At 31.4% G+C, this 14,338-nt stretch overlaps 1 protein-coding gene and 1 pseudogene across 1 annotated transcript; both read right to left on the bottom strand.

Moving 5' to 3' along the window:
* Window positions 1-315: 315 nt before the first annotated feature.
* LOC127106599 (high-affinity nitrate transporter 2.1-like) lies at window positions 316-2,383 on the bottom strand (annotated as a pseudogene).
* Window positions 2,384-7,741: 5,358 nt separating this feature from the next.
* Window positions 7,742-9,770, bottom strand: LOC127106597 (high-affinity nitrate transporter 2.1). The gene is made up of 2 exons (XM_051043899.1): window positions 8,946-9,770; window positions 7,742-8,853 (listed from the first exon to the last, which is right to left on the bottom strand). Exons 1-2 carry the CDS (start codon window positions 9,753-9,755, stop codon window positions 8,083-8,085), a joined length of 1,581 nt encoding a protein of 526 aa, XP_050899856.1. The 5' UTR covers window positions 9,756-9,770; the 3' UTR covers window positions 7,742-8,082.
* Between the last annotated feature and the right edge of the window lie 4,568 nt (window positions 9,771-14,338).

Genomic DNA, 14,338 nt, shown 5'->3' with positions numbered 1-14,338 from the left:
TCTAGAATCAGCAAATTCCTATCGAAGCTCTAAGGTCCCACGTATCACAAATTCAAATCCGTTTTAGAAGCATATCGAAGTAGAAATAGCTTCCTATCAAAATCGTGTATCTCTATTGGATTCTTGAGTCATTGTGCTCTTAAAAGCCTTGTACCTCATGAATGCTATTACTTTCAAGAAATTTGACAAATTTCCAACAAGGATGGTATGACTAATTAAAATAATATCAACTTAATTACGGATTCCATGCTTCACGAGAAGAGACATGGAAAATTAAATAACTTAATCTACAATAATTGAGTTGAGGAATAATTATAATATCAATTTAATTAGGATTCCATTCCACTAATCGAATTTCATACTTATAAACTAGTAATGGTCTAATCGAGATCTGTGTGGTGACGTATTACACCTGAATCTTTATTTAGTTCCCAATTGCCAGCACTACATACATATGACAGAATATTCAATGGAAGGATATTACTTACACATACATACATGACAACTCATTATATCTTGCTACTAATTTATATTTTAAATTAAGGATTCACTTCAAAGGAGAAAATACACCAAACCTATGTAGGAATTTCAAAGGTGTAAAACATTACACCAATATTAATTCCTTTAAGACTTTATCTTTTGTTGAAAAAAAATAAAACTTAACTTATTCAAACTTAAACAAGTGGAATTGATCAGCTAGCTAGTGGCTAGGAGTTGTATTTGGCGGTGTTGCTGCAGAAGCCACACGCTTTCCTCTCTCAGATCGACTGTTCTCAGCAAACCTAAGACTTGATTGGTGCAATCCTTTCTGTACTTCATCCTCGTTCCATTCTGAAGTGTAATAGTGTTCTTCATTTATCTCTTTTGATGCTGGAAAAAACATTCCACCCCACTGTGGAAAATGAACAAGACTCACAGGAAGTGTGCATGCTACAATCATTGCACCCATCAAGGAAAGACCTGTTGATGTTGAGAATTTGGAGCTTGAAAAAAATATCAACTGTGTTAATCCAGAACCAAGGTTTCCACCTGCACCAGTTAATCCTGATATAATGCCCAAAGATCTTCTCGAAATGAAAGGAATGATTCCAAATGTTGCACCACATGCAGCTTGTGCTCCTACTGAGAACAGAATCATGGACAGTACTGCAATTGGAAGTGTGTTGGCTCTTCCTAACCATATGCAGAAAACTCCTCCAAGAGTTTGGAGGATCCAGAGTGTCCATAGTCTACCTCTCATGCCGAATAATCTTGCTGCAAGATCTGATGCATATCCGCCGAAAGGACGAGCAACTAGGTTGGCCATTCCAAAGGATGCAGCAATGATTCCAGCTGTGTGTAGATTTAGGTTAAATCTGTCATAGAAATACTCAGCAATCACATTATCAGTTGTTAATTCAACTCCCATAGAGTAACCGTAAAGCAGCGCAAAAATCCATGTCCTGTAATTTGTTATAGCATACCATAACACCTGAAAACAAATATCCAAAAAAATAAAATAATTAATTAACTACTTTCAAATAAATTGATTAATTATGTTATTAACTTATATGTTCTGAAATGAACAAACCTTTTTGAACTTGTCTTTAGCAACATTACCCTTCTTCTGTAAAGCACCGAGGTTACCATCAGGTAAATCTTGGCCTAATGTTAAGACCATAATACCCATGATAACATGCAACCAACCATAAAAAAAAGGCAATTCTCCAAGCAGTAAAAGGAGTAGCACCAGCTCTTCTAATCAATTCATAAACCAAAGGCATAATAAGTTGAGTGGCACCACCACCCATATTACCCCAACCAGCAGCAGTACCATTCACAAGACCGATTATCTTACTATTAAACATTGTACTCATCCAATATTGACATGAAACAAATGTTGCCAATGAAAAACCAATCATAAACCTAACTGCTATATAACCAGCCGCATCGTCAACAAATGACATGCAAAACACGGTTGGTGCTGTTAGCATAATAAGAAAAGCACAGCCATAACGTGGACCTAACAGGTCACAAACTGCACCCATTGCTAGCCTAGAGAAAATACTACCTGAAACGGAAGCGACACCGGCGTTACCAATGTCTGCTTTCGTGAGGTTAAGGTTGTCGCGGATGATAGGGACTAACGGCGCTGCTGCGAAAGTGGAGACGAAACAGGTGAAGAAAGATATCCATGATAAATGGAAGGTTCTCATGTGTGGATTGGCTAATGAAAAGAGTTTGAAAACTTTGGATTTGTGTTCAGAATCAACTGGTAATGGGAATTTGGCAGTGGTGTCAGTTGGAACCATTGGGGAAGCAACGGATGAAAGGAAGGTTTGTTCTCTTCCTGTAACTCCATGCATGGAGCTTCCTGGTGACCCCTCAATATCAGACATTGTTGAGTAGTAATGAATGAATTAGTTATGGAAGTGATGAATGAAGGAAGGGACTGTGTTGTATTTATAGTATGGAAAACCGTTGACAATCTAACTAACAGCCAATTGTGATCCCAATGGTTAATTAACTAAACATGATTAATTAACATAATCCATTTCGCCGCGCACATCTGACTAATAATGAACAGGGAAAAAACTCATGGTATATCCCAAAGGTTCACATATGTGACATCATCAACTGTGATAGAGATTCTTAATTAGTTGAATATTTATTCAGCGCTTTGCCTCTTATTGGAGGATCTGCCTCTAAACAAATTTTAAAAGATCCATATTCTACATAATTTAATATCATATTGAAATATATATATATTATATATATATATATATATATATATATATATATATAATAATATATATATATATATATATATATAATATATATATATATATATATATATACTCAAAAAAGAAAAAAAGGTTTGTGGTTACTCTAAATAGTAAATACCTCTTAATTCACTTTTACTTTTTATAAAAAAAAGTCTTTAAATAATAATTCTCCTAAAAATTTTCGTCCCGGTCTTCATCGTCTACTTCTTCTAACAGAAGTTGATGTAAAAATACAAATGACATTTTTTAAAATGGTTGAATAATCAATTGGCACGTTGAAATCTCTTTGAAAATTAGTTGACACATATTTATTTATTATTAATAAAATATCCATCTTTTCCATTTAAATGAAACATCATTTGGAAAATTCGATATCATCTTCGTCTAATTTGTATAACCCTAATTTTCTTCGTCTCCTTCTAACTCACACGCAAATGACCAACTAAATTCCTCACCCAACATTCAAATCAAAGATTTTTTCATGACCTCTTCCAAATCAAGGGTTACGAAATCCAGTTCCAAGAAGAATCTGTGGGTGTGAAGCTCGTATGGTGTCTACTATTGCAATTGAACAATCGTAATAAAGGAAGGCTTTTCTAGTGATGTTCATTTTGGTAGTGTTATGATACATGTGATCTATTCATATGGGATGAAGATGTTAATGGTGTTGAAAATATATATGGGAACAATTTGAAGAACTTGGAAGTTGTGGAACTATTGAAGGAGTTGTATGAAGCTTCAAAGAAGAAGAACAAGAAGCTGTAGAAGAAATTGAATTAAAAAGCTTATGTTGAAAAACTCAATTTGTTGTGTTTCGTAGTGCATTATCTTTATCATTTTCAAATTTAGATTCTTCTTCTTGATCACTATCTTGTTTAAACTTCAAAACAATGGATTTTACTTTAACTTCACGTTCTTCATGCTTCTCCAGTTAGTTATGAGCCAATTCATGTCTTTCCAATCAATCAAGTTCAATTTCATAAGTTTGCCAAATAATGCAGTCAATAGCATTTTAGAAAGACTCTTTTCGATATTATTGTCACTTTTGGTTTCCATATGTTTGTAAATGTTTTTCGAAGTTTCATCAAATGGTTTGTCAAGTGTATAAATCTCTTTTGCAAATCAAGAATGCTTTCATGGGGTAGCATTCTGAACAACTCATATTCTTGAGATAAAATGTTCAATTTTAATTTTTTGACTTCTTCAGTTCCTTCATGTGTTACTTCTAGTGTATCCCAAATTTTCTTGACTATTTTACAATTAGACACTCGAAAAAATTCATCCATTCCTAAGGCAGATGCAAGTATCTTCTTTGACATCTCGTCATACATCACTTTCTTCTTGTCATCGTCGTTCTAAGAGTCTTTTATCTTTGGTTGTTCTACATTGTTTATGAATGTTATAGGAATGATGGATCCTTGACAACACTCCATATTTCATCCACTTGGGCTTCTAAGTACATTTTCATGCGAATTTTTCAAAAATCATAGTATTAACCGACAAAACATGGAGGTTTGTTGGTGTTGCCACCATTTGCTACGAACGGTTTTGCGAAAGTCATGTCTATCCGAATCGAGGAGAAAGTTACCTTAACCAGCTATGATACCAATTGTAACTATGAGACGCAACCTAAGATGGGGTGAATTAAGGTTGCCCAATTTTTCTTGTTTTTGTGCTATGTTCTTAGTTTTTTGGATATGAAAATGATATATTCTTAGAAATGTGCACAAAATTAAAGTCCTGGAAAATAAATAAACACAAGGAAATATCCTAGATTCCCTTATCAACCAATGATACATCTAGTCCCTTCACATCTTGAAAGGTTTTCCACTATGTTAGATCTTTCTACGAGTTTCACACGAATACCTCTCTTACAATCTTCTAACATAAACACCAAACCTAGGATGGACTTTGAATCTTCCTGAATCAAATTATCTTTTTCACAATCATCAAACACTATGATGATTCTCACAAAAACAGAAAGTACACCACTTTCTATTTACACAAACTTATCACCATACACTTTGGTGATTAAGTCACAATGCATTTTGAACAATTTGAATAAGAATAATTCTTGAAATCTTTCCAAGATAAAAGTTGGTCTCTTCTTTCTATATATTACAATTCAATCATATAGATATTACGTCTTCAAAATGTTTGAGTGAAACTCTTTGAATGATATGAAAGTTATGCATAAAATTTCATTGTTAAAGTTTGTATGAATACTTGAAATTGTTTGAGTTGATGTGAAAATTAATAATGAAAGAGGTTGATTTGAATTGTGATATAGAAAGCCTTTACAAACCCCTGTGAATTAATGTATAAGAATGAAGGGTTCCATGAATCTTTCTCATCTCAAAAGGTGTTATTGCTTGATTAAACAATACATATTTTCGCGTGGTAATCGATTATCAAAATAGGGTAATCGATTACCAATGTCCAACAACCATATTTTTTTGAAATTTGAAAGTTGGTCATCGATTACCAATAAGGGCTAATCGATTACCATAAAAACATGGTTAAAATTTGATGTTTTGAAAGTTTGGTAATCAATTACACAAAAATAAGAAAATTATAGTGGTTCTGAAAGTATGATTATGGCGGTTTCAGATGTCAAGATTTAAAAAAAAATAGAAAAATAGAAATATCGGCTTTTTAATGGCAATGGTTGAATATTTTGATGCATGATGGTTTTATAAATTTTAGAGATGAATGAATAATAATTTTTCTAAGCATCTAAAATTTTATGCATACTGAATTGCAATTAAGTACCGTAGCATCAATATCAATTTTCTTTACTTCTAAAATATTCATAAATTTGTGCATTCTTGATTCTTGATTCTAAACTTTTTCTTCTTTGATATATATATTTTTATAAGATTTTTTCTTATCAAAATTAAACTAAGATAGATAATAGACATTTTTTTCACAAGGAGAAGTCACGAAATAAATATAAACAAATAAATATTCATTTCTTCTAGAATTTTTTAAAAAAACAACTTTAATGTGTTCAATTTTTTCTCAAAATATATTTTTAAAATTTAATTAAATAGAATTATATTTGATTTATTTTCTCTTTTATATTGTCCATAATTGAGATATTTTTTACATATTCTCATAAAATTCATTCTAAATAAACCATATAATATATGACTATGTGGGAGAGGATTCTCTGCGATGGAGACTATAGTGGATATATTATATATATATATTATATATATATAATATATATATATATATATAATATATATATATATATATATATATATATATAAAAGATGGAGAGAGTAATTATATCCAATAATTTAAAGAGTGGCTTAATTAATAATTGAGTGTTAATATTTAATATGATAGTTGTCAAGTAACAGAGTAGCAGCTGTTGGCTCTTCGCAATCAAACGTTTCAGGCTTGGCAAAGTAAAGTAAGTTCCAACGTCATTGCGAATTTCTGTTCGTTTAACACTATTTCTTTTTCTATTAACATAATTAGATTTTCAAACATTACACAAAATAAACTATATTTTCTACACATTAGTTGCTGTTCATAAAGAACTATGCGGCTTTGACAAAGAAAAACTATGCGGCTTTGACATTGTTTCAATAATTTTTTAATAATTTGTGCTTTGGCATACAAAGCAAGCAAGATACAAGTCAATTCATCATTGCGATTTTTTTAGTCAAAAAGTAGAGTAGTGGATAGGGGATAGATGAACTTATATTTGATGAGATATATTTTTACACTCAAATTTGGATGTCAAAAAGGTATTCCTTGTAAATTTATATCCCTTAATGTAGTTTTGAAATTCGTGTAAATGTATGAGATAAAAAAAAAGATAGGAAGGAGATAGAAACATTAGAATACGTTTGCTATACGGTGTTAATAGTGTTCAAATAACATTACACATATTTCATCATACTTATTGCATATCAAATAAGTTAAAGATATTTTTTATATCCGTCTTTATCTTCAATAATAGGGATGAATTTTGGCATATTAGCCATTTATATATTGTATTTGATATTGAAGGTGTATCAACAGAACATGAACTCATCATGTATGAGAGAAAGAGCTAGTTGGTTATACATCAAGAAGTTAGTTATGTAGCAAGAGAAGAAGAAGAAAGTAGTTACAATCAAGAAGAAGAAGAAGAAGAAGGAAAAATTACTGTTCCATTGAATAAATAATAATGAGATACAATGATGTTTATATATACAAGAGTAATGAGTATTGTAAGCTAATGTGGTACTGATGTACATAATAAGCTGTTAGTTCTAATAGGGTGCATCTACAAATACACATGACGATTAAGTAAGTGACAATCCTAAATATGTGATTTATGGTTTAAAATATAATGTATTTGAATATGAACTATTATTTAGATTTTATAGTTAAGGTTTAGGGTCTAGAGACATTAGAAACTTTTTTAAATTAATTGTCTTTAAGACAGGTGTCATAAAATCTTGTGATTTTCCTTATTTAATGAATAGTATAAAATCGCTTTGCTATGATTCTTTGTTCTTTTGGGGCGTGTTCAATTTTTGCTCATCTTTGTTTGTTGAGACTTAGCTCAGATTAGTAGCCCATAAATATTAGAATGCGTTTTTATTTTGTGAGGAGTCTAGTGGAGTATAGGCCCTAGTGAGATTTGATGAAAAGGTTCTTACGAGGAGTCTTGGAGTACACACCATGGATATCACATGTTTTTATCTCGAGTTTGTTAAAGACCCTAACATCTGGTTAGAATCTATTGTCATTGTTATCCCTAATCGTCGTCAATGGGTGATAGGGCACCACACAAGGTAAATGAAAATAAAATTTACTTGGCAAACCTTAAGGACCATCCATTTGATAGGTTTTTAAAAAAGGGGGAAATAATGTGTTTTTTTCTTTCTTTCGCATGAAGTAGAAGGTTATGTATACGAGGCATTCCCTCATAATCACTCTTTCTTAGTGTGGACATGTAGACGTTGTTAATATGATTAAATACCCTCATTGTGGGCCTGTTATAAAGCAAAAGAAGGCTACTTATCATAGATATGTGAATGAGGACTATTTGGGGGAAATATTCCATCAATTAATAACAAACTAATATGTATCATTACTAACCTTACACGAATATTGAGCATCCTCCCGACTGGGTGGTGGATATCCCTTCAATTTGTGTCTGAATATTCAATTGGTATCTCATTTTCTCGTATGTAGGAATTTCAAAGGTGTAAAACATTACACCAATATTAATTCCTTTAAGACTTTATCTTTTGTTGAAAAAATAAAACTTAACTTATTCAAACTTAAACAAGTGGAATTGATCAGCTAGCTAGTGGCTAGGAGTTGTATTTGGCGGTGTTGCTGCAGAAGCCACACGCTTTCCTCTCTCAGATCGACTGTTCTCAGCAAACCTAAGACTTGATTGATGCAATCCTTTTTGTACTTCATCCTCATTCCATTCTGAAGTGTAATAGTGTTCTTCATTTATCTCTTTTGATGCTGGAAAAAACATTCCACCCCACTGTGGAAAATGAACAAGACTCACAGGAAGTGTGCATGCTACTATCATTGCACCCATCCAGGAAAGACCTGTTGATGTTGAGAATTTCGAGCTTGAAAAAAATATCAACTGTGTTAATCCAGAACCAAAGTTTCCACCTGCACCAGTTAATCCTGATATAATGCCCAAAGATCTTCTCGAAATGAAAGGAATGATTCCAAATGTTGCACCACATGCAGCTTGTGCTCCTACTGAGAACAGAATCATGGACAGTACTGCAATTGGAAGTGTGTTGGCTCTTCCTAACCATATGCAGAAAACTCCTCCAAGAGTTTGGAGGATCCAGAGTGTCCATAGTCTACCTCTCATGCCGAATAATCTTGCTGCAAGATCTGATGCATATCCGCCGAAAGGACGAGCAACTAGGTTCGCCATTCCAAAGGATGCAGCAATGATTCCAGCTGTGTGTAGATTTAGGTTAAATCTGTCATAGAAATACTCAGCAATCACATTATCAGTTGTTAATTCAACTCCCATAGAGTAACCATAAAGCAGCGCAAAAATCCATGTCCTGTAATTTGTTATGGCATACCATAACACCTGAAAAAAAAATCCAAAACAAAAGTAATTAACTACTTTCAACTCAATTGATTAATTATGTTATTAACTTATATGCTCTCAAATGAACTAACCTTTGTGAATTTGTCTTTAGCAACATTACCCTTCTTCTGTAAAGCACCGAGGTTACCATCAGGTAAATCTTGGCCTAATGTTAAGACCATAATACCCATGATAACATGCAACCAACCAGGGATAAAAAAGGCAATTCTCCAAGCAGTAAAAGGAGTAGCACCAGCTCTTCTAATCAATTCATAAACCAAAGGCATAATAAGTTGAGTGGCACCACCGCCCATATTACCCCAACCAGCAGCAGTACCATTCACAAGACCGATTATCTTACTGTTAAACATTGTACTCATCCAATATTGACATGAAACAAATGTTGCCAATGAAAAACCAATCATAAACCTAACTGCTATATAACCAGCCGCATCGTCAACAAATGACATGCAAAACACGGTGGGTGCTGTTAGCATAATAAGAAAAGCACAGCCATAACGTGGACCTAACAGGTCACAAACTGCACCCATTGCTAGCCTAGAGAAAATACTACCTGAAACGGAAGCGACACCGGCGTTACCAATGTCTGCTTTCGTGAGGTTAAGGTTGTCGCGGATGATAGGGACTAAGGGCGCTGCTGCGAAAGTGGAGACGAAACAGGTGAAGAAAGATATCCATGATAAATGGAAGGTTCTCATATGTGGATTGGCTAATGAAAAGAGTTTGAAAACTTTGGATTTGTGTTCAGAATCAACTGGTAATGGGAATTTGGCAGTGGTGTCAGTTGGAACCATTGGGGAAGCAACGGATGAAAGGAAGGTTTGTTCTCTTCCTGTAACTCCATGCATGGAGCTTCCTGGTGACCCCTCAATATCAGACATTGTTGAGTAGTAATGAATGAATTAGTTATGGAAGTGATGAAGGAAGGAAGGGACTGTGTTGTATTTATAGTATGGAAAACCGTTGACAATCTAACTAACAGCCAATTGTGATCCCAATGGTTAATTAACTAAACATGATTAATTAACATAATCCATTTCGCCGCGCACATCTGACTAATAATGAACAGGGAAAGAACTCATGGTATATCCCAAAGGTTCACATATGTGACATCATCAACTGTGATAGAGATTCTTAATTAGTTGAATATTTATTCAGCGCTTTGCCTCTTATTGGAAGGATCTGCCTTTAAACAAATCTTAAAAGATCCATATTATACATAATTTAATATCATTTTGAAATATATATATATATATATAATATATATATATATATATATATATATATATATAGATATATATATATATATATATATATATATTATATATATATATTAAAAACAAATTATGTTTGTGGTTACTCTAAATAGTAAATATCTCTTAATTCACTTTTACTTCTTATAAAAAAAAATTTAAATAATAATTCTCCTAAAATTTTTCTTTCATAATTTTGGTTTTTCTTTTTACTTCTTCTAACGGAAATTGACGTAAAAGTACAAATGACATTTTTTTTAAATGGCTGAATAATCAATTACCACTGATAATTAGTTGACACATATTTATTTATTATTAATAAAATATCAATCTTTTCCATTTAAATGAAACATTGTTTGGAAAATTCGCTATCTTCTTCGTCTAATTTGTCTAACCCTAATTCTTCTTCGTTTCTCCTTCTAACTCACACAAAAAATCAACTAAATTCCTCACCCAACATTCAAATAAAAGAATTTTTCATGACCTCTTCCAAATCAAGGGTTACGAAATCCAGTTCCAAGAAGAATGTGTAGGTGTGAAGCTCGTATGGTGTCTACTATTGCAAGAACAATTGTAATAAAGGAAGGCTCTTCTAGTGATGTTCATTTTGGTAGTGTTATGATACATGTGATCTATTCACATGGGATGAAGATTTGGATGAAATAGGAGATGTTAATGGTGTTAGAAATATAAATGAGAACAGTTTGAAGAATTTGGAAGTTGTGGAACTATTGAAGGAGTTTTATGAAGCTTCAAAGAAGAAGAACAAGAAGTTGTAGAAGAAATTGAATTCAAAAGCTTATGTTGAAAAACTCAATTTGTTGTATTTCGTAGTGCATTATCTTCACCATTTTCAAATTTAGATTCTTCTTCTTGATCACTATCATGTTTAAACTTCAAAGCAGTGGATTTTACTTTAACTTCACGTCCTTCACAGTTCTCCAATTAGTTATGAGCCAATTCACCTCTTTCCAATCGATCAAGTTCAATTTCATGAGTTTGTCAAATGATGCGGTCAATAACATTTTAGAAAGACTCTTCTTTTCAGATTTTATTGTCACTTTTGGTTTCCATGCATTTGTAAATATTTTTCGAAGTGCCATCAAATGGTTTGTCAAGTGTATAAATCTCTTTTGAAAATCAAGAATACTTTCATGGGGTAGCATTCTGAATAATTCATATTTTTGAGATAAAGTGTTCAATTTTTTTTTTACTTCTTCAGTTCCTTCATGTGTTACTTCCAGTGTATTCCAAATTTTCTTGACTATTTTACAATTAGACACTTGAAAAAATATGTCCATTCCTAAGGCAGATGCAAGTATGTTTTTTGACATCTTGTCATACATCACTTTCTTCTTGTCATCGTCGTTCTAAGAGTCTTTTATCTTTGGTTGTTCTACATTATTTATGAATGTTATAGGAATGAAGGGTTCATCCTTGACAACACTTCATATTTCATCCACTTGGGCTTCTAAGTACATTTTAATGCGATTTTTTCAAAAATCATAGTATTAACCGACAAAACATGGAGGTTTGTTGGTGTTGCCACCATTTGCTATGAACGATTTTGCGAAAGTCATGTCTATCCAAATCGAGGATAAAGTTACCTTAACCAGCTATGATACCAATTATAACTATGAAATGCAACCTAAGATGGGGTGAATTAAGGTTGCCCAATTTTTCTTGTTTTTGCAGTATGTTATTAGTTTTTTGGATATGAAAATGATATGTTCTTAGCAATATAAAGTGCATAAAATTAAAGTCCTGGAAAATAAATAAAGACAAGGAACTATCCTAGATTCCCTTATCAACTAAAGGTATATCTAGTCTCTTCACATCTTGAAAGGTTTTCCACTATGTTAGATCTTTCTACGAGCTTCACACGAATACCTCTCTTACAATCTTCTTACATAAACACCAAATCTAGGGTGGACTTTGAATCTTCCTGAATCAAATAATTTTTTTCACAATCATCAAACACTATGATGATTCTCACAAAAACATAATGTACACCACTTTCTATTTACACAAACTTATCACCATACACTTTGGTGATTAAGTTACAATACACTTTGAACAATTTGAATAAGAATAATTCTTGAAATCATTCCAAGATAAAAGTTGGTCTTCTCTTTCTATATATTACAATTCAATAATATTGATGTTACGTGCTCAGAATATTTGAAAGAAACTCTTTGAATGATATGAAAGTTATGCACAAAGTTTCATTGTTAAAGTTTGTATGAACACTTGAAATTGTTTGAGTTGATGTGAAAATTAATAATGAAAGAGGTTGATTTGAATTGTGATGTAGAAAGCCTTTACAAACCCCTATGAATTAATGTATAAGAATGGAGGGTTCAATGAATCTTTCTCATCTCAAAAGGTGACATTGCTTGATTAAACAATGCAGACTTTCACATGGTAATCGATTACCAAAAGAGGGTAATCGATTACCAATATCCAACAACCATATTTTTTTGAAATTTGAAAGATGGTAATCGATTACCAATAAGGGATAACCGATTACCAGAAAACCATGGTTAAAAATTTGATGTTTTAATAGCTTGATAATCGATTAAAAAAAATCAAAAAATTGTGGTGATTCTAAAAGTATGATTATGACGGTTTCAGATGCCGTGATTTAAAAAGAAACATAATGGCAATGGTTGACTATTTTGATGCATGATGGTTTTATAAACTTTAGAGATGAATGGATAATAATTTTTCTGAGCATCTAAAATTTTATGTATAATGAATTGCAATTAATTACCGTAGCATCAATACCAATTTCTTTTACTTCTAAAATATTCATAAGCTTGTGCATTCTTGATTCTTGATTCTAAACTTTTTCTTCTTTAATATATATATAATATATATATATATTATATATATATATATATATATATAATATATATATATATATATATATATATAATATAAAAGATTTATTATTATCAAAATTAAACTAAAATAGATAATGGACATCTTTTTCACAAGGACAAGTCACAAAATAAATATAAATAAATAAATATTCTAAAAACATTTTTAAAAAATCAACTTTAATGTGTTCAGTTTCTTTCTCAAAATATATTTTTTAAATTTAATTAAATGGAATTATATTTAATTTATTTTCTCATTCATATTCTCCATAACTGAAATATTTTTTTACATATCCTCATAAAATTCATTCTAAATAAATCATACAATATACAACTTAATATGCTATACGGGAAAGGATTCTCTTCGGTGGAGACTAGAGGGAGCAGTTTTAATCTTCATCCTTCAAAATTTACCTTTTTTAAATTTTAGTATTTTTAATCTTCTAATATGTGGTGCTATAAATTTACGAAAGACAATCTACATCTTGATGATGTTTGTGTTTTTTTAATAATATATATATATATATATATATATATATATATATATATATATATATATATATATATATATATATATATATATATATAAAGATGGAGAGTGTAATTATATCCAATAATTTAAAGAGTGGCTTAATTAATAATTTGAGTGTTACTTAATATTTAATATGATAGTTGTCAAGTAACAGAATAGCAGCTGTTGGCTCTTCGCAATCAAACGTTTCAGGCTTGGCAAAGTAAAGTAAGTTCCAACGTCATTGCGAATTTCTGTTCGTTTAACACTATTTCTTTTTCTATTAACATAATTAGATTTTCAAACATTACACAAAATAAACTATATTTTCTACACATTAGTTGCTGTTCATAAAGAACTGTGCGGCTTTGACAAAGAAAAACTATGCGGCTTTGACATTGTTTCAATAATTTTTTAATAATTTGTGCTTTGGCATACAAAGCAAGCAAGATACAAGTCAATTCATCATTGCGATTTTTTTAGTCAAAAAGTAGAGTAGTGGATAGGGGAGGGGGTAGATGAACTTATATTTGATGAGATATATTTTTACACTCAAATTTGGATGTCAAAAAGGTATTCCTTGTAAATTTATATCCCTTAGTGTATTTTTGAAATTCGTGTAAATGAATGAGTTAAAAAAAAATAGGAAGGAGATAGAAACATTAGAGTACGTTTGCTATATGGTGTTAAATTTTTGTGTTCAAATAACATTATACATATTTGATCATACTTATTGCATGTATCCGTCTTTATCTTCAATAATAGGGATGAATTTTGATATATTAGTCATTTATATATTGTATTTGATATTGAGGGTG

Source organism: Lathyrus oleraceus, chromosome 7, assembly GCF_024323335.1.
Source record: "Lathyrus oleraceus cultivar Zhongwan6 chromosome 7, CAAS_Psat_ZW6_1.0, whole genome shotgun sequence".
Taxonomy (NCBI): Eukaryota; Viridiplantae; Streptophyta; class Magnoliopsida; order Fabales; family Fabaceae; genus Lathyrus; species Lathyrus oleraceus.
This window is presented reverse-complemented; position numbering and strand designations above follow the sequence as displayed.